Source organism: Oncorhynchus nerka, linkage group LG27, assembly GCF_034236695.1.
Source record: "Oncorhynchus nerka isolate Pitt River linkage group LG27, Oner_Uvic_2.0, whole genome shotgun sequence".
Lineage (NCBI taxonomy): Eukaryota > Metazoa > Chordata > Actinopteri > Salmoniformes > Salmonidae > Oncorhynchus > Oncorhynchus nerka.
Window position 1 is genome coordinate 31,438,501 of NC_088422.1, and position 26,496 is coordinate 31,464,996.

The following is a 26,496-nucleotide window of genomic DNA, read 5'->3' on the forward strand; positions in this document are numbered from 1 at the left end:
TAATGTTTTGTACACTCAGTGTACAGTATATGACAGCTGGTGAGAGGGTCTTACCAGCAGGTGCTTGGGCAGTGCCAAATGAGACAGAAGCCAGCTCATCCAGACAGGAGGCAGAGGAGCAGGAGGATGGAGGTACACAGACAGTTTGAACCCCAGGGGTGGAGGTGTGAGAGAGCAGAGAGCAGCCCAGCAGAGAGTCCTCCCCAGCTAGAGGGTCTGAGGGAGGAGAGGCCAGGGCACAAGGGCCAGGATGTAGGGAGGAAGAACGAAAGAAAGTAAACAGGCCATTAGCCCAAACAGGGAAAAAAAGCATTGGGTTAATAAGCTTGCTCACCCTCTTCCCACAGAAAAAAGTTCAGACCAAAAGTAAATTTGAGCTTCCTCTTATAAACTGAGTATACAAAACATTAAGAACACCTGCTCTTTCCATGACAGACTGACCAGGTGAACGCTATGATCCCTTATTGATGAAACTTGTTAAATCCACTTCAAAATCAGATCAGTGTATATGAAGGGGAGGAGACATGTTAAAGAAGGATTTTTAAGCCTTGAGACATGGATTATGTATGTGTGCCATTCAAAGGGTGAATGGGCAAGACAAAATATTTAAGTGCCTTGGCACCTACTATCATACAATGTTCCAGATACACCGGTTTGTGTCAAGAACTGCAATGCTGCTAGGTTTTTCACAATCAAAAGTTTCCTGTGTGTATCAAGCATGATCCACCACCCAGAGGACATCCAGCCAACTTGACAACTGTGGAAAGCATTGGCAGCAACATGGGCCAGCATGCCTGTAGAACGCTTTCGATACCTTGTAGAGTCCATGCCCCAACAAATTGAGGCAGTTCTGAGGGCAGAATGGGGGCTGCAACTTAATATTAGGTGTTCCTAATATAAATTTATCCTCCAAGTACTACCCTGCTCAAACCCCAGACTAGTAATGGTACTGTGCTGTATGTAATATTTGGACCAATGACAGGACCATGGTCCATTAGTGTCCTCTAGTGGAGCAGATTTCCACTACAACCAAAAGCTGAGCAAAATAAAACTGCCCACTGAATGATCTGGAGTGGGCAAACCCAGGGACAGCAGACATACTCTATTGCTCAGCAGTAGCCTTGTCCCCAGCTCCAGCCTATTTTCACTGGCTGTCGGAAATGTCATCCATTACACAAACATTCACACTTTGCTCATGTTCATCTAGAGCAGAACAGCACTGCTAATCAACAGTGCACTGCAAATGTTTTCCTGTTCACCCTTAAAAGAGTACGTCATAGTAACGGTTCATTGCGATAAACCGAGACGCTCGCTGTCACAACCATTCCAGACGGTCTTGTTAATTAACAGCAATAAAAAAAATGGTGACAGGGAATCATATTCTGCTGCAAGCAAACCTGTCAGCACAGCCTGGCAGGGCATGTTTGAGCAGGCTACTGATAAATGACCCGATCCTTTCAACACCAAGCAATAGTTAAAACAAAGGAAACCACAACTAAGCTCCTGAATCAAGACTGATATGCCGGTATGACATTGATGGCAGAAATAACACTCACTCAATCTTAGTGAAGGCAAATCCCTCTGTGTTATCCCAATGCATTGTGGCCTCACACACAGAGCACACACACAGACCTCACACACAGAGTGTTCATTCATGAACGCCAGCTGATGTATGGCAATAATGTAATAACACTACCTATAATTCAAGGCTGATACAGAGGAGTGGTAAAAACTAACCTGGCAGGCTGGCGGAGGCTGTGTCCAGACCCAGGATCAGAGAGTCCACATACGTATCAGCCTTAGCTGCAGCTGAAAATGGAACAGGAGAGATGGTCGGATAAAGAAATGAACGAGAAGGACAGAAGGAATTAAAAAAGCTCCAGGTAATAAAGTATATGAGACTGATATGAGTTCATAAACAACCAGAAGCATCTCTCATATCTGGAGAGGATACAGGAAGGGGAGAGACAGGCATGCAAACAGGATAGCCTGATACCATTGCTGTTGCCCTCTCCACAGCTGCTGAAGGGGTCAGCCAGGGGCAAAAGGTCAGGGAGCAGCAGACAAGTCTCAGGGGACTTCAGTCCCTCAATCAGCTTCTCTGTGAGCCATCCAAACAGAGGGACAGGAAGAGGAGAGGGAGGACCAGGAGTGAGAAAGGCATAGAAAGAGAGGAAAGGAAGGGAGAATTTGCATAAGCAAAGTAGGAGTAGAGGGAGAAAAGAGATGAAGGCTCATTTAGGTACCACTTAGAACATGGTAATTAATTATGCTATCAAAATGAGCATTAGTTGGTAAAGGGAAACGCTCACAAGGGGTAGTAACGGTTAGTTCTTGGATTTGTCATTATTCTACTGGCTGCGTCATGTTTTGCCATGAGGCAGCCCTGTCCCTCTTGCTTTCCTATTCAGCAGAGGGGAATAAAAAAAAGGAGGAAAAAATCAAATCAACCCTAGTGTGATATTAGAGATCACAGACCATGCTTGAGTAGAGGACAGGTTTATTTCAGCTGGGCCCACTGTATTAATACCATTCATGTCAAACTGGTAGTGAAGCGGCGAAACATGCCTTCAAAAGGGAGTGTGTACCCTGATCGTCTTAAACCATCAAAACACAAATCCATCCAATCAAACAGACAAAGATAAACAACTAGCAGCTAGTGTCATTATCTCATCTGTATTTGGTCATTAGTTGACAGATTAATTTCAATATGGCAGACAAGCATTGCCAAACAGTCTCAAAGAGCAAAATGTCAGCCTATACAAAAAAAACATACCAGGGGTTAGCTACCATAGTGCCGTTACAGACTAGGCCGACATCACTGACTGTCCCTTACATGACTCTTCACTTTCATCACTGAAAAAGTGTTGGATCACCCAGCACTATCGGACTGATGGCATCCTTATTAAGTCAGCTTTGTTGGGTGTGCCAGGTGTGTCACAGACAAAGCAGGAGAACTGTCTTCAGGATATGTGCCTCTCCAGCAGGTTAGTACATCCAAACAGCCTGAGTGCAAACCAGGTGCATGCGTGTGGGAGTATCTTCTGGGTCAAAACCTCCTCTCCATACATACTTACAGGTGACTGGCTGCTATGGGGGGGACAGAGGACCTTGGGCAGGGGGTGTGGGCTCAGAACATGACACAGCACAGCTGCCCATTTGCCCCCTTCACTAAGGGATAAAGGTCATAGGTCAATGCTAACAAACTGCTATGACAACAGCTGTGCATTCCAGAGCCATATTAAGATGTATGGCTCTGGTGTACTCCTCGTTTGGCACAATAAGACAGCAGCATGCACTGATCTGTGAGGAAACAGATTCTCTTTCTAATCCCCTTTAAGAATGACATACTATGAAAATTGAATAGCTAGACAATAGGACCATCCCTTCTGAAATATGCTGTGGCGCAACAGGCTTGGAGGTCCTTACATTTGGCCTGTGGTTATGTGAACTTCTGCAGACACTGTGCAGTGCTCTCCCAACAGAGAAATGTGGGCTTCCGAGTGGCGCAGGGGTCTAAGGCACTGCATCTCAGTGTTCGAGGCGTCACTACAGACACCCTGGTTTGAATCCAGGCTGTATTATTGGGAGTCCCATAGGGCGGCGCACAATTGGCCCAGCGTCGTCCGGGTTTGGCCGATGTAGGCCGTCATTGTAAATTTGAATTTGTTCTTAACTGAATTGTCTAGTCAAATAAATAAAGGTTACAAAAGCAGTGATGCAGTTCCTGTTGTTGACTCTTCCTTAGGGCACTGATGGATAGAGAACACTGTGTAGAAGAAAGTGTGAGTGGGGAGAGGACAGAGAAGATTAACCACACCCTGCTTATGTAACAGCCACAGGCTGCCTTTTATCCCCTCAGTCCCGACTGACTGACTGTCACTGGAGCCACTCTGTGGGCCTTTGCACAGACCAGACTGAGCTATGACAGTGTATGGCTCCTGTGCCATTTGGAAAAGCAGTCAACTACCAACTGAAGGAAGAGCTCAGATGTGATGGGAAACTTTCCCACTTTTCTCAGTGACAAGGGCATTCTGAAGCCGGCACCTCCAGAGGTAGGCTACAGTACAGCAATCCAATTAATAAAGTTGAATGTGTCCTTCTGGTAAGCAGGCAACAGTGCAGTTAGAGGCACGGGTCCACAAGTGTGAGGCGATCCAGTCTCTATTCATAGGAGCTGAAAGGGAATCAATGAGTGTGTTTACTGCGCTAACAGGACAGGAACAATAGCATGACAGAGCAAAGCCATGTAATCTCAGAGTCATTATATAAACAATGGCTTTAAAAGGACATGAGCTATAGGACATACACTACACGGTCAAAAGTATATGGATATCCCTCGAAAATAGTGATTAGGCTATTTCAGTTGCTGACAGGTGTACAAAATCAAGCATTTTCAATGACGGCCTAGGAATAGTGGGTTAACTGCCTTGTTCAGGGACAGAACAACATTTTTGACCTTGTCAGCTCGGGGATTCGATCTTGCAACCTTTCGGTTACTAGTCCAATGCTCTAACTACTAGGCTATCTGCCGCCCCAACTGAAGAAGACCTGTGACTTTCAATGATGGCACCTTTCCTACAAGTCAGTTCATCAAAACTGCCTTGCTAGAGCTGCCCCGATCAACTGTAAGTGTTGTTATTGTGAAGTGGAAACGTCTAGGAGTAACAATAGCTCAGCCACGAAGTGGTAGGCCACACAAGCCCATAGAAAGGGACTGCAGAGTGCTGAAGCACTTAGCGCAAAAATCGGTTGCAACACTCAATACCGAGTTCCAAAGTGCCTCTGGAAGTGACGTCAGCACAAGAACTGTTCGCCGAGAGCTTCATGAAATGGTTTTCCCATGACAGAGCAGCCGCACACAAGCCTAAGATCACCATGCGCAGTGCCAAACATCGGCTGGAGTGGTGTAACGCTTGCCGCCATTGGACCCTGGAGCAGTGGAAATGCGTTATCTGGAGTGATGAATCACGCTTCACCACCAGGCAATCCGACAGATGAATCTGGGTTTGGCGGATGCCAGGAGAACACTACATGACTGACTGCATAGTGCCAACTGTAAAGTTCGGTGGAGGAGGAATAATGGTCTGGGGCTGTTTTCATGGTTTAGTCTAGGCCCCTTAGATCCAGTGAAGGGAAACCTTAATGCTACAGCATACAATGACATTCTAGACAATTCTGTGCTTCCAACTTTGTGGCAGTAGTTCGGGGAAGGCCTTTTCCTGTTTCAGCATGACAAATGTCCCCATGCACAAAGCGAGGTGTATACATAAACGGTTTGTCGACTGGCCTGCATAGAGCCCTGACCTCAACTCCAGCGAACACCTTTGGGATGAATTAGAAAACTGACTGCGAGTCAGGCATAATTGCCTAACATCAGTGCATGACCTCACTTATGCTCGTGGCTGAATGGAAGCAAGTCCCCGCAAAAATGTTCCAACATCTAATGGAAAGCCTTCCCAGAAGAGTGGAGGATGTTATAGCAGCAAAGAGGGGGAACAAATTCATATTATTTTGTATTGAGATGTTCGACGAGCAGGTTTCCATACTTTAGGCCATGTAGTGTATACAATCCACCAACATGAGTGTCTCAGGAACGTATATGTGCAAGAATTGAAAAAGACAGCTGCCACTTCATTCCACAACAATGTTGCATGCTGGGAAAGGGCGTTACCTGGGGTGTCAGAGAGGGAGTGTGTGTTAAAGGGGTCCGGGCCACTCAACATCTCTGAGCCTGCATCCAAACTCAGGATGTCAGCAGATCTCTCAGCTTAACATCACACAGGGAGAAAGAGAGAAAGAATGAGAGCTATCAGGAGAATAGGGGGAGGATGGATGTTGATTTTTTTATATATATATTTTTTAACAGTTATTGATCTAATTGAAGTCAACAAGATGTCATTGAGGACAACAGAGCTGAGGATAACACAATAAACAACATTGAACACTAGTTTCTGATTGTCTAGAAGGGCTTTCTAGAACACAGGACAGTTGGATGTCTCTAGGACCGATATATTTATTTTTATTTTAACCTTTATTTAACCAGGTAGGCTAGTTGAGAACTAGTTCTCATTTGCAACTGCGACCTGGCCAAGATAAAGCATAGCAGTGTGAACAGATAACAGAGTTACACATGGAGTAAACAATAAACAGGTCAATAACATAGTAGAATAAATCAATCAGATAATCTATATACATTGTGTGCAAAAGGCATGAGGTAGGCAATAAATAGGCCATATGAGTGGATAATTACAATTTAGCAGATTAACACTAGAGTGCTAAATGATCAGATGAACATGTGCAGGTAGAGATACTGGTGTGCAAAAGAGCAGAAAATTAAATTAAATAAAAACAGTATGGGGATGAGGTAGGTAAATTGGGTGGGCTATATACCGATGGACTATGTACAGTTGCAGCGATCGGTTAGCTGCTCAGATAGCAGATGTTTGAAGTTGGTGAGGGAGATAAAAAAAACTTCAGCGATTTTTGCAATTCGTTCCAGTCACAGGCAGCAGAGAACTGGAAGGAAAGGCGGCCAAATGAGGTTTTGGCTTTAGGGATGATCAGTGAGATACACCTGCTGGAGCGCGTGCTACGGGTGAGTGTTGCCATTGTGACCAGTGAACTGAGATAAGGCGGAGCTTTACCTAGCATGGACTTGTAGAAGACCTGGAGCCAGTGGGTCTGGCGACGAATATGTAGCGAGGGCCAGCCGACTACAGCATACAGGTCGAGGTGGTGGGTGGTATAAGGTGCTTTAGTAACAAAACGGATGGCACTGTGAAACTGCATCCAGTTTGCTGAGTAGAGTATTGGAAGCTATTTTGTAGATGACGTCGCCGAAGTCGAGGATCGGTAGGATAGTCAGTTTTACTAGGGTAAGTTTGGTGGCGTGAGTGAAGGAGGCTTTGTTGCGAAATAGAAAGCCGACTCTCGATTTGATTTTGGATTGGAGATGTTTGAGATGAGTCTGGAAGGAGAGTTTGCATTCTAGCCAGACACCTAGGTACTTATAGATGTCCACATATTCTAGGTCGGAACCATCCAGGGTGGTGATGCTAGTTGGGCGTGCGGGTGCAGGCAGCGAACGGTTGAAAAGCATGCATTTGGTTTTACTAGCATTTAAGAGCAGTTGGAGGCCACGGAAGGAGTGTTGTATGGCATTGAAGCTCGTTTGGAGGTTAGATAGCACAGTGTCCAAGGAAGGGCCAGAAGTATACAGAATGGTGTCGTCTGCGTTGAGGTGGATCAGGGAATCGCCCGCAGCAAGAGCGACATCATTGATATATACAGAAAAAAGAGTCGGCCCGAGAATTGAACCCTGTGGTACCCCCATAGAGACTGCCAGAGGACCGGACAACTTGCCCTCCGATTTGACACACTGTGAACCAGGCAAGGCAGTTATTAGAAAAACCGAGGCTACTGAGTCTGCCGATAAGAATATGGTGATTGACAGAGTCGAAAGCCTTGGCCAGGTCGATGAAGACGGCTGCACAGTACTGTCTTTTCTCGATGGCGGTTATGATATCGTTTAGTACCTTGAGCGTGGTTGAGGTACACCCGTGACCGTCTCGGAGGTGCACAGTGGAGAAGGTACGGTGGGATTCGAGATGGTCAGTGATCTGTTTGTTGACTTGGCTTTCAAAGACCTTAGATAGGCAGGGCAGGATGGATATCGGTCTGTATCAGTTTGGGTCCAGGGTGTCTCCCCCTTTGAAGAGGGGGATGACCGTGGCAGCTTTCCAATCCTTGGGGATCTCAGATGATACGAAGGAGAGGTTGAACAGGCTGGTAAATAGGGGTTGCGACAATGGCGGCGGACAGTTTCAGAAATAGAGGGTCCAGATTGTCAAGCACACCTAATCATGACGCAACATAAAGCACACCGTACTTGCTACAAAGTTACAGAAGCTAGACCAACAACTACACAAACCAATATTAATACATTGTAAATGAGGAAAAATTTAGAAAACATTTGTCTTAAAGATTTAGAGACGAAGCCAACACCTAAAAACACATGAGGACACCTCATGGGAAATATGTAGAGATGAGGGAGGGATAATAACGTAGGTATGACACAGAGAGGGAGGGAAGCTGTTGAAAACATGGACAGCCTTACCTGGGAAAGCCTTTGCCTGTAGCACCAGCAGCAGAGACAGGCTGCAGACCTGGAATGAGGTTCTCTGTGGAGAGGCTGGCCCTCTCCCCTGTTGTAGCTGTCATAAAGACATACACATTTAGGTAAATGAACAGAGGTGATGCTTTTTTCTATCCATTGCACTTGCAGATGTGTATACGCAGATTGGGCATTGTGGTCTTACTCTCGACCAGCTTGGTAAAATCCTTGTTGAGTAGCTCCTCAGCAGTGAGCTTGGAGAAGTTGTCGTCACCAAACGGGTTCCAGCTGCCAGACGGTGCAAAGGGAGCTGTCTGGGCACCACCCTCACATGGCTGGTTCACACTCTGCTGGGAGGAGCAGGGGGAGCCAGAGGGGGTGGTGCTGGCTGACCTACAACACACATACGGAAACACAAAGGTTACAGAGGAAATCATCCATCTCATTTATCTTAGGTACAAATGAGTCTGTGCAAATAAGAGCATGTAAGCAAATATGGGTGAATTAAAAGTCTATTGAGTTCATTGTAGATTGAATAGACAGTTTATTCCTGTGTTAAACTGGGCTATAAAGGGGATGTTTATACAGTTGCCTGTTGTATATTCTTTGGCCTGAATCTCACACTCTCTGTCAGTAGAATAATTGGACAGTTGATTGTTAGTTCATTGAGATTAGTTAATTCAGCTTACTTGGACTTGTTGAGGCTGGCCTCGGCTGCAGCCGCCTGCAGTAGCTGGGTGGACCTGCTGACTGGGACCCCAAACACAGCACTGTGGGTGACATCGCTCAGTATGCGCCTGTGGCCACCCCGGGGGCCCATCTTTGGGGAGGAGGGGGGCGTCAGGGAGCCAACCTTGTGGAGCCCACGGCCAGATGCCAGAGGCTGGGGAGGAAAGACTCACGAAGATTAGGAAAAATATCACACGGAATATGAAAATCAGGGAGAGAAGGAAGAAAATTACAGGGGATATACAGGTTGATTAAGCCATTCTCTAAGAGAAGATATTATTTCTTTGCATCCCAAAATACAGAACAATTGCAAAACCACATTGAAACAACTTCTACTGGTTAGTGAAAAGACATGGTTGATTAGTGGCAAAGCGCCAATGTAGGGTCTTGAGGATGATCAGTTATTGATTATATTTGTTGTTGTTGAGAGATTGGATTTAGAAGATTCAGAACAATAAATAACAAAACACAGGAATCAAGGGACAGAACTGAGTGGTGACAGGTTCCAGGGACAGAGATGTTTCATGACAGCCTTAGACATTAACCATAGTGAAAGGAAAAGCAGCCAGACAGCTTCTAAAACTCATCTTTTTGGTTGGATATCTTTGAACACGATGCAAAGCATGAAATATCTGTCTTTGATGTTAGAAAAAACTACTAAAAATATTAAAAGATGACAGTCTTTACATTGTTTGTTTGCACCTTATTGCAGCCCTGATGTTTACAGGATACAGGACAAATCCAAGAGCAAGTATTTCTAAATGTTTTGACATGGATCAATAAAACATGCAGTTATTTTAAAGGGAACTAATCCAATTAAAATGTAGAATGTATACAAAGACCGTGTTAGGTGATTAGCTAGATTCAAAAGGCCCCAGACAGAAGGACAGGGCCCGTTAGCCCCCCTGTCCCAAAGAGCAGCAGGCTGCCAGAGGGGAGGGAGGTTACCGTGGGCTCAGAGTCACAGTCAGAGTCGGAATCAGGTGCAGCAGGTCCTGTGGCTGCAGGCTGAGCTGCTGTTTGGGGGGAGGGGGGCACAGGGCCGGCTGGTGGCAGCAGAGGAGCAACAGGATTAGCTTTGGGCTGCACAGCCACAGAGCTCTGGGGGACCGGCATGGGAGGCTGCTGCCGTTTGTAGAGGGTCTGCACAAGCTGATGCTGCTTAGGGACAGGAGTGGGAAAAACACAACCAGTGCTCAGGAGAACCTCTCCCTACTGTCTCATTTGGCCAAGTTTGGGATGAGTTATTGCTCTGAGAAGTGCAAACCAGTTCGCCACATGTAAATATCCTTCTTAGCCCTGTGTTTTTCATGAAATGTGTCATTTACAGTATTTACATGTGGTGAACTGGTTTAACAGATCAGAGGAGAGTTTCTGCAAAGTCAAAGTTATTCCATTTGATTCAATTTAATTCAAAACCGCAAGGTTATTCAGAGGTCCTGATAAAAGTGCACTCTGTATAGAAACAAGTTGGAAGACAATAAATGGATACAAAACAAACAATGGCGTCCTTACATACACAGCATGAGCATACAGGGGACCATGTTTATGACCAAGGAGTCTCCAACTAATACTATTTAGAGAAAGTGAATGGAATATTGTGAAATTACTTCATATTATTGGCAAATGGCAACAAGATTGTCAACACAATGTAATATAGTGCCTTCAGCAGACTGATATGAGATATGCCCACCTGGTTGACTTGCTGATGTGGGCTGAAAAAGGCTGCTGCCTGCTGCTTCATGAAGAGACCCTGCTGGTGCTGGGGCGTGGCCATGGGTTGCGAAGAGGTGGTCTGCGCCAGTGGGGATGTGGCCTGTGCAGCAGGTGCCTGCTGAACCGATTGGACAGCAGCAGCAGGCTGGGCGGCGGATAAAACACCTGTAATACAGTGAAGATGGTCGTCTTGTAACAGCCCTGCTAAACTACAGCCATTGGACAGCTGGCATTGCCATCAGCCATTGAGGGAATGCTTCTTTTGAAATCAATGAAAGCTGCTATACTGCCGATGTCACGCTCGCGTTGCGTCACATCCAATGGCAGCGTCCAAGCTCAAGAATCGCTGCGGTTCAAATCTATCTTGTGAATTGAAATAAAGTTGATTGTGGTTGTATATGGCCTTGACTATACACCACTGCTTATTTGACATTTTAGTCATTTAGCAGAGGCTTTTATCCAGATTTATGACGTCAAGAAGATACTAGCTAGTAGAAACTCTAACTAGCTACAATGACTATGTTCACAGTGTAAACAAAAGCAACTTGCAAAATTAAAGGATCATTCAGTACAACCCCACTAGCAACAATTGAACGAGTATTTGCAAAAAAACCTGGACCAAAGATATTGTACTTATGCATAATCAATGAACATGGTACAGTAGGGGAAAATAGAATAAGATGCCCTTCCCCTCTGCTCCTCTCCGCTCTCAAAGCATGGCCCTGTGTAGTAGGTAATACGTCACATTGAACCGACGCTGATGGCAAAGCAATACGTAGTGGAGCTCAAGTGTAAGGATGACTTCATAACAATGGGACTGAAACAGACAAGCTTGAAGCTCCTATCGGTCTCCATACAAGCATATGGACAGATAGACTATGAATGTCACCAAGGGCTCATTAATTCAAACCTTATCCTGCTGGACAAATAAATTGAACCACTGGGATTACAAGGCCATGTTATGTCAGCCAAAGATGTGGGACATTTCAATGCAGGATGCCCATCTTGGTGAGTGCTTTGTTACAGGATAAGAGACTTTCACTGCTAGCAGGCCTCAGCTCACACATCAGATCCTTACGGTTCAAGCTTTGAGAAGCAGAGGTGGAATTTTTTAAATTTTATTTCACCTTTATTTAACCAGGTAGGCTAGTTGAGAACAAGTTCTCATTTGCAACTGCGACCTGGCCAAGATAAAGCATAGCAGTGTGAACAGACAACACAGAGTTACACATAGTAAAGTAAACGGAGTAAACAATTAACAAGTCAATAACACAGTAGAAAAAAAGGGGCAGTCTATATACAATGTGTGCAAAAGGCATGAGGAGGTAGGCGAATAATTACAATTTTGCAGATTAACACTGGAGTGATAAATGATCAGATGGTCATGTACAGGTAGAGATATTGGTGTGCAAAAGAGCAGAAAAGTAAATAAATAAAAAACAGTATGGGAATGAGGTAGGTGAAAATGGGTGGGCTATTTACCAATAGACTATGCACAGCTGCAGCGATCGGTATAGAGGGTAGTGTACTGTATGCGTACCTATGGGCTGGGGCCCTCCTGCAGCCACGTTGGGTCTCTTGCGTGGGGTGAGGGCTGGCTGGATGGGCAGGATGCCTATGGGCTGGGTCCCTCCAGCTTTGGGGCGTGAACGGGGTGCGATGGAGGTCTCCATTGTGGGGACAGGGTCTGTGAGCCTTGGAGGGGGAAAGGAAAGGCAGGTTATCATTGCTGGAGCTTGACATATTTAACTATAAAAAAAAGCCCAGATACTCATGCTCTTCACTCACCTGGCTTTGGATTGACTTTTTTTGGCCACAGCTTCGCTGGCTCTGATTGGTTCGGGGAGTTTTGTAAGAATAGTGGAGTTCTGAGAAGGTGAAAAGAGTTAGAGTACTATGCTTGGATAACCTACCCAACTAAAATCAATAAGAGTCACTCACATTTCTAGTTTAAAAGTTTTCCTTCAGTCACAGAGCAGGAACAAGGACCCTTTATCATTATAAACTTCTGCATGACACATGATTGCAGCAATTCAATGATCAGTAACAGATTTCATGAATCAGCTTTGAATGTCCACTTTGATGCCTCTCTGGGAATGTGGTCTGAATTGTGCTGTGTCAGATGATTGAGTGCTGACATTGCACCATCAATGCATAGCAAAGGGGCCTAGGGGATGGAGGGCAGCCAACTGGCAACAATCACAAAGCTCCCTGCTCCCCCATCGTCTGGCATTTTACACTACACTTATGTTGCTTTCCAAAACGATAAGACATTAATAAAACATCTTAATAAAATGTGAAAGCTTCTTACGTTTAAAAATCAATAACTTCTAGTACAGTGCCTTACATATCTCTTACTTTCAATGATGTATTTACACCTGACATTAGGAACGGGCAAGATAACAATTCAGAGAATGTAGAGGACCTTTTAACTTTATGACCCTTTGAAATATTTGGTTGTAACCTTTGTCTCCAGGGAGATTTTCTAGTACAGTTGTCATTACTGATGGTGAGGTGACTTACATGTACGTTCCGGATGGGGCATTCTATCCCGGCAAGCCTGAAGGAGAAGTGGGACACTTGGTAGATATCTGGTCTCTTCTCAGGGTCAGGCTCCAGCATGTATCCTGATGAATGGAAGAAAACATATGGTTGGTAATGATGATACGAATACATGTCACTCACTGGACTAAAATACTTGGGACTGTGTAAGAGAGAAATGGCACAGAGAAAAAAAGAGACAGAAAACAAGGGCAGAGCCTAGACTCGCTCACACACACATGGACCAGTGAGTATAAGGTGATGGGGAGGATGGCTACTCACTGATGAGGCAGTGCATGTCCGGGGAGTAGCGGGAGTTGTCTGGAATAGTGAAGCTGCCATCACAGATGGCCACCTGGCTCTCCCCAAACGGCAGGGTGAAGTAGCACAGCTTATACAGCAGGCATCCCATAGCCTGCAGAACCACAGCACAGTGAGCATCAGCACACCTTGTATTAACTTGGCATCAAGCCAACTGTGTAGTTTAGGGTGTTCAACCATAAAAATATTCATTCATTGAAGATTTATACAAATATGTCCATTCGATAGAGAATTGCATCTGAAAAACAAATTGTCCAAACCCCATGTCTTTTGTCATTTGGACACACCTACTCATTCAAGTTATTTATTTAACTATTTTCTACATTGTAGAATCTTAGTGAAGACATCAAAACTATGAAATAACACATAGGGAAAAAAGTGATAAACAAATCAAAATATATTTTATATTTGAGCTTCTTCAAAGCAGCCACCCTTTGCCTTGATGACAGCTTTGCACACTCTTGGCATTCTCTCAACCAGCTTCATGAGGTAGTCACCTGGAATGCATTTGAATTAACAGGTGTGCCTTGTTAAATGTTCATTTTTGGACTTTATTTCCTTCTTAATGTGTTTGAGACAATCATTTGTGTTGTGACAAGGTAGGGGTGGTATACAGAAGATAACAAATAGGTCTAAAAGACCAAGTCCATATTATGTCAAGAACAGCTCAAATAAGCAAAGAGAAACAACAGTTCATCATTACTTTAAGACATGAATGTCAGTCAATCCAGAACATTTCAAGTACTTTGAAAGTTTCTTCAAGTCCAGTCGCAAAAACCATCAAGCGCTATGATGAAACTGGCTCTCATGAGGACGGCCACAGGAAAGGAAGACCCAGCGTTACCTTTGCTGCAGAGGATAAGTTCATTAGAGTTAACTGCACCTCAGATTGCAGCCCAAATAAATGCTTCACAGAGTTCAAGTAGCAGACACATCTCAACATCAATTGTTCAGAGGAGACTGTGTGAATTAGGCCTTGATGGTCAAATTGCTGCCAACAAACTACTACTAAAGGACACCAATAAGAAGAGACTTGCTTGGGCCAAGAAACACGAGCAATGAACATTAGAGCAGTGGAAATCCGTCCTTTAGTCTGATGAGTCCAAATTTGAGATTTTTGGATCCAACCGCCGTGTCTTTGTGATGCAGAGTAGGTGAACGGATTATATCTGCATGTGTGGTTCCCACCGTGAAGCGAGGAGGTGGTGTGATGGTGCTTTGCTGGTGACACTGTCTGTGATTTATTTAGAATTCAAGGCATACAACCAGCATGGTTACCACAGCATTCTTCAGCAATACGCCATCCCATCTGGTTTGCGCTTAGTGGGACTATCATTTGTTTTTCAAAAACACAATACACCTCCAGGCTGTGTAAGGGCTATTTGGCCAAGAAGGAGAGTGACAGAGTGCTGCATCAGATGACCTGGCCTCCACAATTACCTGGCCTTCACAATCACCTGTCCTCAACCCAATTGAGATGGTTTGGGATAAGTTTGACCGCAGAGTAAAGGAAAAGCAACCAACAAATGCTTAGCATATGTGGGAAATCGTTCAAGACTGTTGGAAAAGCATTCCAGGTGAAGCTGGTTGAGAGAACACCAAGAGTGTGCAAAGCTGTCATCAAGGCAAAGGGTGTCTACTATGAAGAATCTAAAATATATTTTGATTTGTTTAACAGGTTGGACTACATGATTCCTTGTGTTATTTCATAGTTTTGATGTCTTCACTATTATTCTACAATGTAGAAAATAGTAAAACTTTACTGGTACTGTATATTTATATACAAAGCTAACAGACTGAATTTCATTATCCACAAATATAATCTGTTCCTGTTTTCATTGTGTATTTCTGAGTCTTTCCCTTTAAAATTGGCACAGAAAAGTCCCTCCCCCCAAAGTAGATTGATCCCCAATATCGCCAATGAAAGCCAAGGATCTGAAGATGAAAATGATAAGGGTATCAAGTTGATTTTGATTGGTCCAACCCGTGGAAAGTCCTCCAAAATGGTACCACCACATAATGCGAAATACTGTATGGAAGAGATACAACCAAGAGCGGCGAGGTCTAAACTGGCAACGGTCACAGCAAATTAATGTTCTTATTTCATCAACACTGTCAAGTGAAAGTATATTAAGGTTATCCTTTTTTAGAGAACAATCTAATGATTAATTATGTGATTTAAGATGACATAGGGAAAGAAAACTGTACTTTTACATGCATTTTGCAGTACCCTCTTGAATTGCCCCATTTCTCCACACATTCTAGAGCAGTGAGTGAACGCCCTACCAGTAATCATCTCTCATGGTGATATAGCAGCATGCCAACTCACCCAGATGTCTGCCTTTGTAGTGATGACCGTGCCATTATAGAGGTTGATCATCTCTGGGGCTCGGTATGACAGAGTAGTGTACCTTACAAAGGAAAGGAGCACACCAATTTTGGAAGGACTTCAATCACAGATAAATGTCCTCAACAGGGCTCACTTGGCACAGTTAAACTCACAACATCCCAACCTGTTGTACTTGTTGGTTCACTAGACTAAAACTATCAAACCACTCATGAGTTCAGTATTCCAGTTGAGGTGAAGCTCTTCAGAATCACTCACTTCTTGATTTCCTCCTCCACCAGTGGAACGCCCTCTGTCTGAGGGTTCTGGAAGCGGTTGGTGGCACTGCCAAAGTCACACAACACATAGTGTCCCCGGTCATGGAGCAGGATATTCTCCACCTGCAAAGAAAATAGACACACAGATGACTCCTGAGACGATCTTTGAATAGCGTTTAACATATTTATACACGTCATGTCTCACTTCTCATGCTGACACACATATGCAGCTAGGACATGTATTAAAGAAAAACAGATTAAAAAGGCCATGATAATGCCAATGAGGCCATTAAAGTGTAAGTAAAGTGCAGACTGAGGGTGTGTGTGTGAAGACAAGTGCTTGTGCCTTGAGGTCTCGATGGATGATTGGCGTCTTGCACTGGTGGAGTCGGGCCACGGCCTCGCAGGTGTCACAGAAGATCTGCAGCACCTCTGGCTCAGTGAAGCCTGTCTGCAGACGCTGATTCATCAGGTTCACCACCTGACCACCTGTAACAAACCAGGAAGGACTTACAATGGGTTTGGAAAAAGAATAGGTATGAGGTTTGTGCACTTATGAAACCACTAAAGCGCTAGAGAAGGAAAGAGGAGCAGAATTACCACGACAGAAGTCCATGAGGATGAGGACCTCCCAGACATCTCCTGCTCCCACTGCAGTTATACTGGAGTCCAGGAAACCCACAATGTTCCTGTGGCCCACGAGGTCCCTCTGAACACACACAATTGGTTAATATTTTAGAGAATATAAAGAAACTCATACATCTCTGGTTGGCTTTCAAGTTCAAACAGGCTGCCATAACAATGGTGATCTTTGTTTGTTTTTTGGACTGACTGAGTGTACTGTTCTGCTCTAGATTACTGCCTATGAGGATCTGCCAAACGGCTGGAAGTAATAATGATAGCCATCCTGTACCAATTATGCCCCCCAGGGTGTGGCTGCAGGGGCTAGTTATCTTACAGCATGGCCTCCAGTTAGGCAATGGAGGCCCAAGGGGGCGGGGGAGTTTAGCTGCATGAATGCCAATTCAACATATTCAGCAGCAGGCTCCAACTGGACTAAGAATTAAACTATTACTAGCCACCCTCCTGCTCCTTCCCTCCATCTCCTCTCTGTATATGTTTAAGTTAGTCTTGTCAACCCTCCCATTCCATAGTCAGCAATTGACACACTCCCATATCATCTCTTCCAGAATAAAAACAACCCTCTTCTTTGATTTGTGTAATGTTGCTCTATGGTTCTACATCCACTTCACTAGCACAGTGATCCTGTGGTTTCCAACAAGTCAGTGACCTCACACAATCCTTAGCCCCCTTTGTCTAAGAGCCTCACCATATAGCTATGAGCTAGGTGTGCATTCTACGTTGGACTGAGTGACAGACTAAGCAGGGCTCCAGCCCAGAGCCTGTTCTCACCATGATCTGGATCTCCAGCTCGCAGACCTGCAGGTCGTGCTCGTTGTTGACGTACATCCTCTTCAGAGCACAGCGCACCCCCTGGTTGGTCCGCACCAGGAACACAATGGCAAAGCCTCCTGTGGAGGGAGAGAGTAAGAAAGAATGCAGAGGATGCTTACATTTCTGCATTGACCTGTGACTGGGTAGCACAGGTCACCAATGAAATCAGCTGCAATGTCAGCCAATTTAACAAGAACGGAATACAATAAACATGAAAATGGCTAAATACGTTGCGACAAATGTTCGCTTCGTGACACTGGTTCCCCCTTAAGCCAAATGAGCTTTGACCTTCAAATGTCAGCGACTGAATCAGCCCAGTCAGAGTCAGCCTCCTCCAGGCTCTCTGCTCAGCCTCAATGAATGAATCTTAGCTGCTGAGAGGCTGACTGTGAGCAGAATCACACACACACACTCAAACACACTCCATGACCCTGGATAAACAGTGGGGGTGGCAAAGTTAGCTGGGAAGATAAGTTGTGAAATGTGTGTTCAGTCAGAGGGAGCTGTGATAAAGGACGGCTCAAAATAGCATTGGGTGAGTCAGCAGTAGAGCCGAGACAGACTGGAGGTATTGGAGCAGCAGCACTGACTGGAGACAGTGAAGAATGTGAGATTCCATCATCCGGCTATTAGAAGAACATTGTACTGACACGGGGCAACTGGCAAGGCTCCAAAAGGGCCCTTATGTTGGTCTCTCCATCTCTCTCACCTGCTAATTCAGACGCATAAAACCACTAGTGATTGTGTATGTGGCTGGCTGTGCCCACTATTTGTTTCTGTTGAACAAGGAGGCAGTGCTGGCTTGCTTTGTTCCATGTGTGGTACAACACTGGGCTCTTTCATCTACACACCTTTCACACACAGCAAGGGGGCTGGCCTTTACCTCCATAAAGAATAATTCCATCAGATGGGCAGGGTTTAGTAGAAGCACTGTCTGGAACTTAACATACTGTGCATGTATCTCAGCTAGACTTATCTCACATTGTTCAAAGAGAGGTAATAGTAGTGCATTTATGTCAGTGATGCAGAGCTGGTGTTTTGAAGGATTGGTGGTTCTGCAGTGTTGTAGCAGCACAATGCTGTAAGGTGTGAGTAGTATGTGTGTCTGTGATTAAGAAGTATAGGCTAGTAGTAGCTGAGCTAATGCTCGGAAGGGTTGGTTGAGAGCTCTGCTGTGCTGCTGCATTAACATGCACTACGCTAAATAAGCACCTCCAGGTTCTGATCAGAGCAGAAACAGATATGGGCCAGGACCAAGTTTCACTAATCTGAATAAGAGATTGACTTCGTATTGGTTCTTATCTCTGCTGCACACACAAGCACCATAAACAGACACTTTCCAGTGCAGGTGGCTTGGTACTGCAGTGGCATTTCAGCACCTCACCATAAACCACAGAAACAAGGCTGGTCTGTCCTCCTGAATCTTGTAGATTATTATTTAGAGGGGCCTGCATGCCCTGGGAAGAATCAATACAAACTGAGAGGTGGCTGTACATTTGAATGCAGAAGATAAGGCACTACAGAGCACCTGCAGCCTGTACAACAAGTGAGGTCTAAATCAAGCCTTTGAGAGCATTAGGCTACTGGACAACTGCTTCCTTGTCTATTTTCACTGCTGACACAGCTAGGCCTAAAGCATTTCAACCCTGCAGTGAACTCACTGGGACAAACACAGTCAGGCCTATTAGAGGAGCCTGCTTCTGCTTCTCAGAGAGGCCTGTTGGTAGCCAGTCTTGTGCTCTTCCAGCATGCTGTCTGTAGCTGCTTGCGCTGAGCCATGCCCTGGGCGGAGTCATCCAGCCTGCATCACATCACTAAGCCAAGGACAGCTCCCCTCCACGTGATCTGTCTGTTTGGGGTTTGATCATCAGAGGCTTTGGACCACAGCCTTCAGTTCCATAGGAGCTACTGCTGTACAATGAGACTCAGTTCAAATAATCAGTGTGGCCTATACACTCAGTAGAATGGTATATATACGACCAGTGGAGGGCCAAGCTAAATCTGTTATCAACTCAAATATATGCAAAATAGAGTGGATCCAGCAAAGCCTATCTTGACCCTGTTTCAAAACCTGTTAATATCAGAATACCTTGTGGGAGCAAGTACAAACATGTAGACCTACACACAACATGGTGTGTGTGTGTGGGTGGTCCCGTCTGAGCTAGGGTTTGTCCTGCCAAACCACTGCTAGTTTGCACCGTCTAATCTTAGGCACCTACGTGTAATTAGAGGGATTAACCACCTTCTTAAGTAACATGCTGAAAGCAGCACATTGACTTTCACCAGACTGGACAGGCCAACAACAACTACATTATAAACATTCCCCCTTAACACTGATGACAGCCAGTATAATACCCCGCTGTCCACTCAACCAAACACAAATACATTTTTTTATGTATCCTTAAGTGTTTTGGTATACAGTTCAGGAAACAATGACAGACAAGCTCCATTGCAGTGACGACAAACAGCAAACTATAAATAAACACGACTACTACATGGTTAATTATCATGCTCACTGAGGCGTCTGCATTATGCTGCATCCTGCATGGAGAAGACAATTCTACTGGCACTGTCGAGTCTCCAGAAGGCATTAATATTATATTAAACCAGCTTGCGCCAGCTGATACACGTTGATGATTCGAAAAATGACAGTTGGTTTTCCCAGCATGCCCCAGTGGTTTGTGTGTGCGCTCTCTGACAGTGGAGTGAGAGGGACAGGCAGGCTTCCGCCATGACAATGTCAGTAGTAGAGGGCTAGTGTTACCATACCAGCAGTAACGTTACACGCCTATAAACTGGAGAAAATGACCCACCTTGTTGATACTGTAAAGAGAAAGTGTTGCAGCTAAATGCTTCTGGTTTTGGGATTGCTGAGAGAACAGGGGCAAAACTGCTTTGACATATCCTGCAAATGTGACCCTGCAATACCTCAAAACCAGCTGAACAAAAATAGCCTAAAGGAAAGCAAATCTACAGCCAGAAAAATGTATCGATGGAAAAACATTAACTAACATTCGTCAAAATGTGTGATTTCTAATGGAGGGCAAGAGTGGTTTGAGGGAGAGGGTCATCTCAGCTGGTTCTCCCACTGGTCCCAGACCAGTGAACCACATAGGCAGCCTCTTCATGCATGGTTTGAGAATATTCAGAAAGTTATCCAGTTAGTTATACTGAGTGATTTTACTGTGCTTTGACTATGTCATCCAACCCCCATGTAGCACTGTCTCCTCTGAATGACACACTCACTTTCATAGAGGAGTAGTCCTAAGCCTGCTGATAACTGAAAGTGAAGATATCCAGGCATTCAACCAGGGGTGGTACGGACCGACACATGGTGTCCATCTATTATTCAGCAACAGGCCCTCAGTTGACAGAATGTCAAATTCACTTTGACCATGGTCGTGTGGATCAGCGTAGCATTGTCTCTAAAGCAGAGCATTAGTGTTTGGGGGACACAGCGTCGGGCTCAGCAGACTAGACTGTGGGTGTAGATGGCTCATTGACAGGATAGTACTGTGTAGAGCATAGGGATATGGTGTGGAGAGCAAAGCAGCCTAATGGGTTAATGGTGTAGAAAACAATGCAGACAGCTGCACACTGAGCCAATAGCATCAATCAAGAAGAATGGTATACGGGCCGAAACGGCCTCCATTAACATTGACGGGGCTGTAGTGGTGCGGGTCGAAAGTTTCAAGTTCCTTAGGTGTCCACATTGCCAACGAACTATCATGGTCCAAACACCAAGACAGTCATGAAGAGGGCACGACAAAACCTATTCCCCCTCAAGAGACCGAAAAGATTTGGCATGGTTCCCCAGATCCTCAATAAGTTCCACAGCTGCACCATCGAGATCATCCTGACCTGTTACGTCACCGCCTGGTACGGCAACTGCTCAGCATCTGACCGTAAGGCGCTACAAAGGGTCATGTGTACGGCACAGTACATCACTGGGGCCAAGCTTCCTGCCATCCAGGACCTATATAATAGGCGGTGTCAGAGGACAGCCCATAAAATTGTCAGAGACTCCAGTCACCCAAGTCATAGACTGTTCTCTCTGCTACCGCACGGCAAGCTGTACCAGAGCGCCAAGTCTAGGACCAAAAGGCTCCTCAACAGCTTCTACCCCCAAGCCATAACTCTGCTGAACAATTAATAAAATAGCCACCGGACTATTTACATTGACTGAGCCCCCCCCTCCCTTTTGTACACTGCCGCTACTCTCTGTTTATTATTTATGCAGTCACTTTACCCCTACTTACATGTACAAATGACCTCATCTAACCTGTACCCCAGCACACTGACTCGGTACCAGTACCCCTTGTATATAGCCTTGTTATTGTTATTCTTATTGTGTTACTTTTTACTTCAGTCTATTTGGTAAATATTTTCTTAACTCTTCTTGAACTTGACAGTTGGCTTTTCTTAGGGATTGGGGGCAGTATTTTCACGTCCGGATGAAAAGCGTGCCCAGAGTAAACTGCATGTTACTCAGGCCCAGAAGCTAGTATATGCATATAATTGGTAGATTGATAGAAAACACTCTAAAAACGTTCAAAAATCATTAAAATAATGTCTTAGTATAACATAACTGATTTGGCAGGCGAAACCCAAAAGGTTGGGTTCCTATGGCTTCCACTAGAAAGCAACAGTCTTTAGAAATTGTTTGATGTTTTTCTTTTGAGAAATTAAGTAGCATGGCTGTTCTTTGTAAGTGTCACTCCAGGTGGACTCTACTATTTGGTGCGTGTGAACTGGAATGCGCTTCACGTTGTTTTTATCCGATATTGGAAACAGTTTATCCTGTCTTAAATTTTATTGATTATTTACATTTTAGGTGTTTGGACCAAGTTTACAGGTCATTTAGATACTTTGTAGTCATGTTGGGCGAGTTGGAACCGGTGTATTTCTGAATTAAACAAGTTGTTGAGCTTTATTTTGATGTATTACACTTATTTTCGTGAATCTTGACATTTCTGTAGTTTGAATTTGGCGCTCTGCAATTTCACTGGATATTGTCAAATCGATCCCGCTAAAGGAATTGGCACGCGAAGGGATCACTAACAGGTTAAGTAAGTATTTCACAGTAACAGGATAATGCTTTGACTATCACTTTAAAATGTACAGTCGTGGCCAAAAGTTGAGAATGACAAATATTAATTTCCAAAGTTTGCTGCTTCAGTGTCTTTAGATATTTTTGTCAGATGTTACTATGGAATACTGAAGTATAATTACAAGTGTCAAAGGCTTTTATTGACAATTACATGAAGTTTATGCAGAGTCAATATTTGCAGTGTTGAACATTATTTTTCAAGACCTCTGCAATCCACCCTGGCATGCTACTGTATGCCAAACAAACAAAACACATCGACTACTTAATTTCCAAAAATAAATTTAGTGGAAGAACTGTGCAGATGCAAACTTCGGTAATGGAAGGTGGGTTGAATATTCCAACAGAGAAGACAACAACATACGGCGTAAATATATAAATTGCAATCATCCCTGAATGAGCGGCCGTTAACGTGCAAAGGATTAGCATTTCAATGAATATTATTCTAGACTGTGTGTAGTGAATCCAATTGGTCTTTCCCAGTCCCCACCCCTTTCCTTTTGTCTTCCAAGCAGTCATATCGGATTAGCCTGCTAGGGACTTTCCTATCATTGTTAGTAACCAATATCTACTGTTTGTTATGTATTTCTGTGATTATTTAGTTAGTTAATAAATAATTAAGCCAATTTGTATATTGCTGAATCATTATGGAAACTAGGGTTTGTGCAGATAACCAATAATTTTACGACGTTTGGAACGAGACTAATGAGGTAACAATTAATAATCAATGGAAGGCTAATTAAAAATATAACAAAATCACAAACTGCAATAAAATAAATTGTTTACTTTTGACGATCTTCCTCTGTTTGCAATCCCAATGCTCATTGTTACACAGTGAATGGTCTTTTGTTTGATAAAATCCATTTTTATAGCCCAACACGAAACATTTTGTGAACCGCTTGTGTCGTGAATTCCGTCTCATTCCATTTAACGACACATTCGATGTAAATACACACACGAAACGTAACTTTTCCAAAAGTGAGACAGAGATGATTGGAGGACGATTCATTTAGCGATTCCCAAATGTAGGAATATTTTTTGAACGGAGAGGACATCATTTTGGACTGGTAAGTTTTTCTCATGCCAATGCCGTTATTTGAAATTAATAATATAAAATATTATTTGTGGAATAAAATAGCCTATTTGAGGCTGTTGAGGGGAGGGCAGGCCCACAACAATGGCCAAAGTGAAATGGAGACAGTAGATACAGCTGGTCTGTTGTAATATAAACAGCAGTAGATCTAGAAGGTCTATATTAATATATTCAACCTTATGTTCCCTGTACTCTATATATATCTGTTTATTATACCTGTTGATACAGGGCTCATATGTGAAACTATTCTAACTGAATATTTTCTTTCAGAGTGACACTGACTCCGGATGGGAGCCCCCAGTGCCAAGGTGTCCATCCCCCACTGAAGCTGGTTCATCCAGCTCGTGCCACAAGTGGTGTTCATCTTCCCAAATGTATTTCTGCAGGCATGGATGTGCCTCAGGGCCAAAAGGGCACAGCATGGAGGTGTCGCTGTGTTCTTTGCAAAATGTCCCCCGTCACCTGCACCACATGCTTGGTGACCCTCTGCTTTACAGCAGAAAGAGACTGCTATGGAACCTGGCATCAGCAGCACAATATTGTGTAGAGGGTCTTCCAAATATTGAAAGTGTTATTTTGTAAATGTATATATTTTTAGAATACCATTTTGGTATTTTGTATATAGTTATTCCATTCAAAATGTATAACTTCACCAATTTGGCCACTTGGGCACATTTGGGCTACTTGTGTGGGACACCTGGGTGATTTCATGATAAATGTCATATAGCACACTCATTTTGGAAGTTATCATTCTGAAACATTGCACAAGTACTGTTGGCCTCATATGTTTTTCACTGAAATTGTCCCAATCATCCTATCTGAATGTTTGTTTTGTCTTGTTCATTTTAAAGATGATACAACAATAAAAATGAAAAAGCGTTTGGTTTTTTCATTGTATTATCTAAACCAGATCTATTGTGTTATATTCTCCTACATTCAATTCACAAACTTCAGAGTGTTTTCTTTCAAATGAAATCAAGAATATGCATATCCTTGGTTCTGAGCCTGAGCTACAGGCAGTTAGATTTGGGTAGGTCTTCAGGCGGAAATTGAAAAAAGTAGGGGGTAGCTCTAAGAGGTTATTAAGAGTCGATTCGGGAAATAGAGACTAAACATTTTTTCTGTGGTGTCCCAACTTCCTAGTTAAAGTTTACATGATACATTTAATAATAACAGAGAATTTATTTGATCAAATAAGTCTTCACATTTAATGATAGTCACAGACACGACAAAGGTCATATATTTCTTAAAACACTGTTGAATATTCCGATACGGGGTGCTACACTAGCTAGATGTGGCTGGGGGTGGTAAAGCCTTTCTTTCACATGATACATCAATTTAGAAAAGTGCACCTGTGTAAGCGTAATTTAATCATTATAAAATATTTTATCTAGACACGTTCTGTTTTTGATATTGCTACACAAGTAACCATTTCACTGTACCCTCTACAACTTCTGTATCTTGTGCATGTGACAGATTTCATTTGATACAGTGCTTTTAACAGACACGGTAATGTGAACAACAACATGACCAGCACCAAAGTCAGATTAGGATACAGGCCAAGGACTAGATTGTATATTTTTTAAACAGAGTTCACACTTATTGTAGACTACTACTTTTACCATTTTTAGCCTTGATATCTTTGGTTGTTTTCTACACTACTCACTCGGTTTAGTACATGGCCTCACATGTGAATCCTTAAAGAGATGTGTGGGGCTAAGGCTTAAGAGGGTGTGAACAATGGGTGTAGACAACATGCTCTCCAGTAGGTGTAACAAAATATTCAAGGACAATTTTCTCAAGAGTGGGGTTACAAGTTTATCAACTCTCAAAGCAGAATTACTTTCCCATTGATATACCATTTTCCAGCGTAGTCTACTTGAGTTGAACTCTAAAATATACAAAAAAAGTATCTCCGCTGTAAAGAGGGGGGGGGGGGACTAAAATGTACGCATTCCCGCGAGCAACTGTGGCCCCTCATCATGACTTCAAATTCTGGTCTACCAAACATATTAAGAAATGACAATGACAACACCAGATGATCATCAACATCATGTGAAGGAGAACATTGACACACCTTACCTCTTGAGCTATGTTCCAACCAACCTTGTGAAGCAAATGCACACACCCACAAAAGTCAGTGATCAAAGACAAGCCGCGAGGCCAAACCAACACAACTCTCCCAATCTAATCTGAAATATAATGTATTGTGTGGAACATGTGCTGATGTATTGCCTTAAGTGATAGACCTCACCACTGTGTGCTGCCATTCCAGTCACTCCCAGTAGGCCTTGGAGCATCTATGCCTTTTAAGTGTATTCTCCATCCCCCATTGACTGGAGATTAATGGTGAACACACATACAACAGAAATGAATTGGAAACAATATGACCCGTTTGGCTCCTACAGTCCTCATGTAGCAAATTGTACTGATACCCTCATCTAAAATCCTACTTGTTTTATCCCCTCCATTTGTCATTAAGAGTTGTGAAGGTAATAATGTCTGAGCAGACTTAAATTAATACCTTGTTCCTCCATTCTTGAGGAATGGGGGGGTAGAAATGGTAGCCTATAATGTATGTCAGTTATGATGAGGTGAGATACCAATTCCAGGGCCATGTTCCTCCTGTGAAAGACCAACCAGGTGGACAATCCTGAATGATAGAAATGCTTGATACAACCTTGCCCATGCCCTAGATGCCTCATCTGCTTCAGGATGGAGACTGTCCAGTTTTTAGATTCCTATCACCATCCGTCTGGTGGTCACATTCCAAATTAATCCTGACACTACCAGTGACACCACAGCTGTTTTAGG

General features: G+C 43.8%; 1 protein-coding gene across 1 annotated transcript in view; it reads right to left on the minus strand.

Annotated features, from left to right (window-relative positions):
• Nucleotides 1-26,496, minus strand: part of LOC115111593 (AP2-associated protein kinase 1-like) — a 43,930-nt gene that overhangs the window by 15,469 nt on the left and 1,965 nt on the right. The window contains 18 exon segments of the mRNA XM_065011550.1: nt 55-216; nt 1,738-1,809; nt 1,997-2,101; nt 5,675-5,770; nt 8,112-8,216; nt 8,322-8,509; nt 8,806-8,999; nt 9,794-10,003; nt 10,539-10,726; nt 12,102-12,256; nt 12,350-12,429; nt 13,085-13,188; nt 13,385-13,517; nt 15,753-15,834; nt 16,029-16,150; nt 16,374-16,516; nt 16,628-16,736; nt 17,441-17,559. Of these exon segments, the coding sequence (XP_064867622.1) occupies nt 55-216; nt 1,738-1,809; nt 1,997-2,101; nt 5,675-5,770; nt 8,112-8,216; nt 8,322-8,509; nt 8,806-8,999; nt 9,794-10,003; nt 10,539-10,726; nt 12,102-12,256; nt 12,350-12,429; nt 13,085-13,188; nt 13,385-13,517; nt 15,753-15,834; nt 16,029-16,150; nt 16,374-16,516; nt 16,628-16,736; nt 17,441-17,559 (2,367 nt within the window).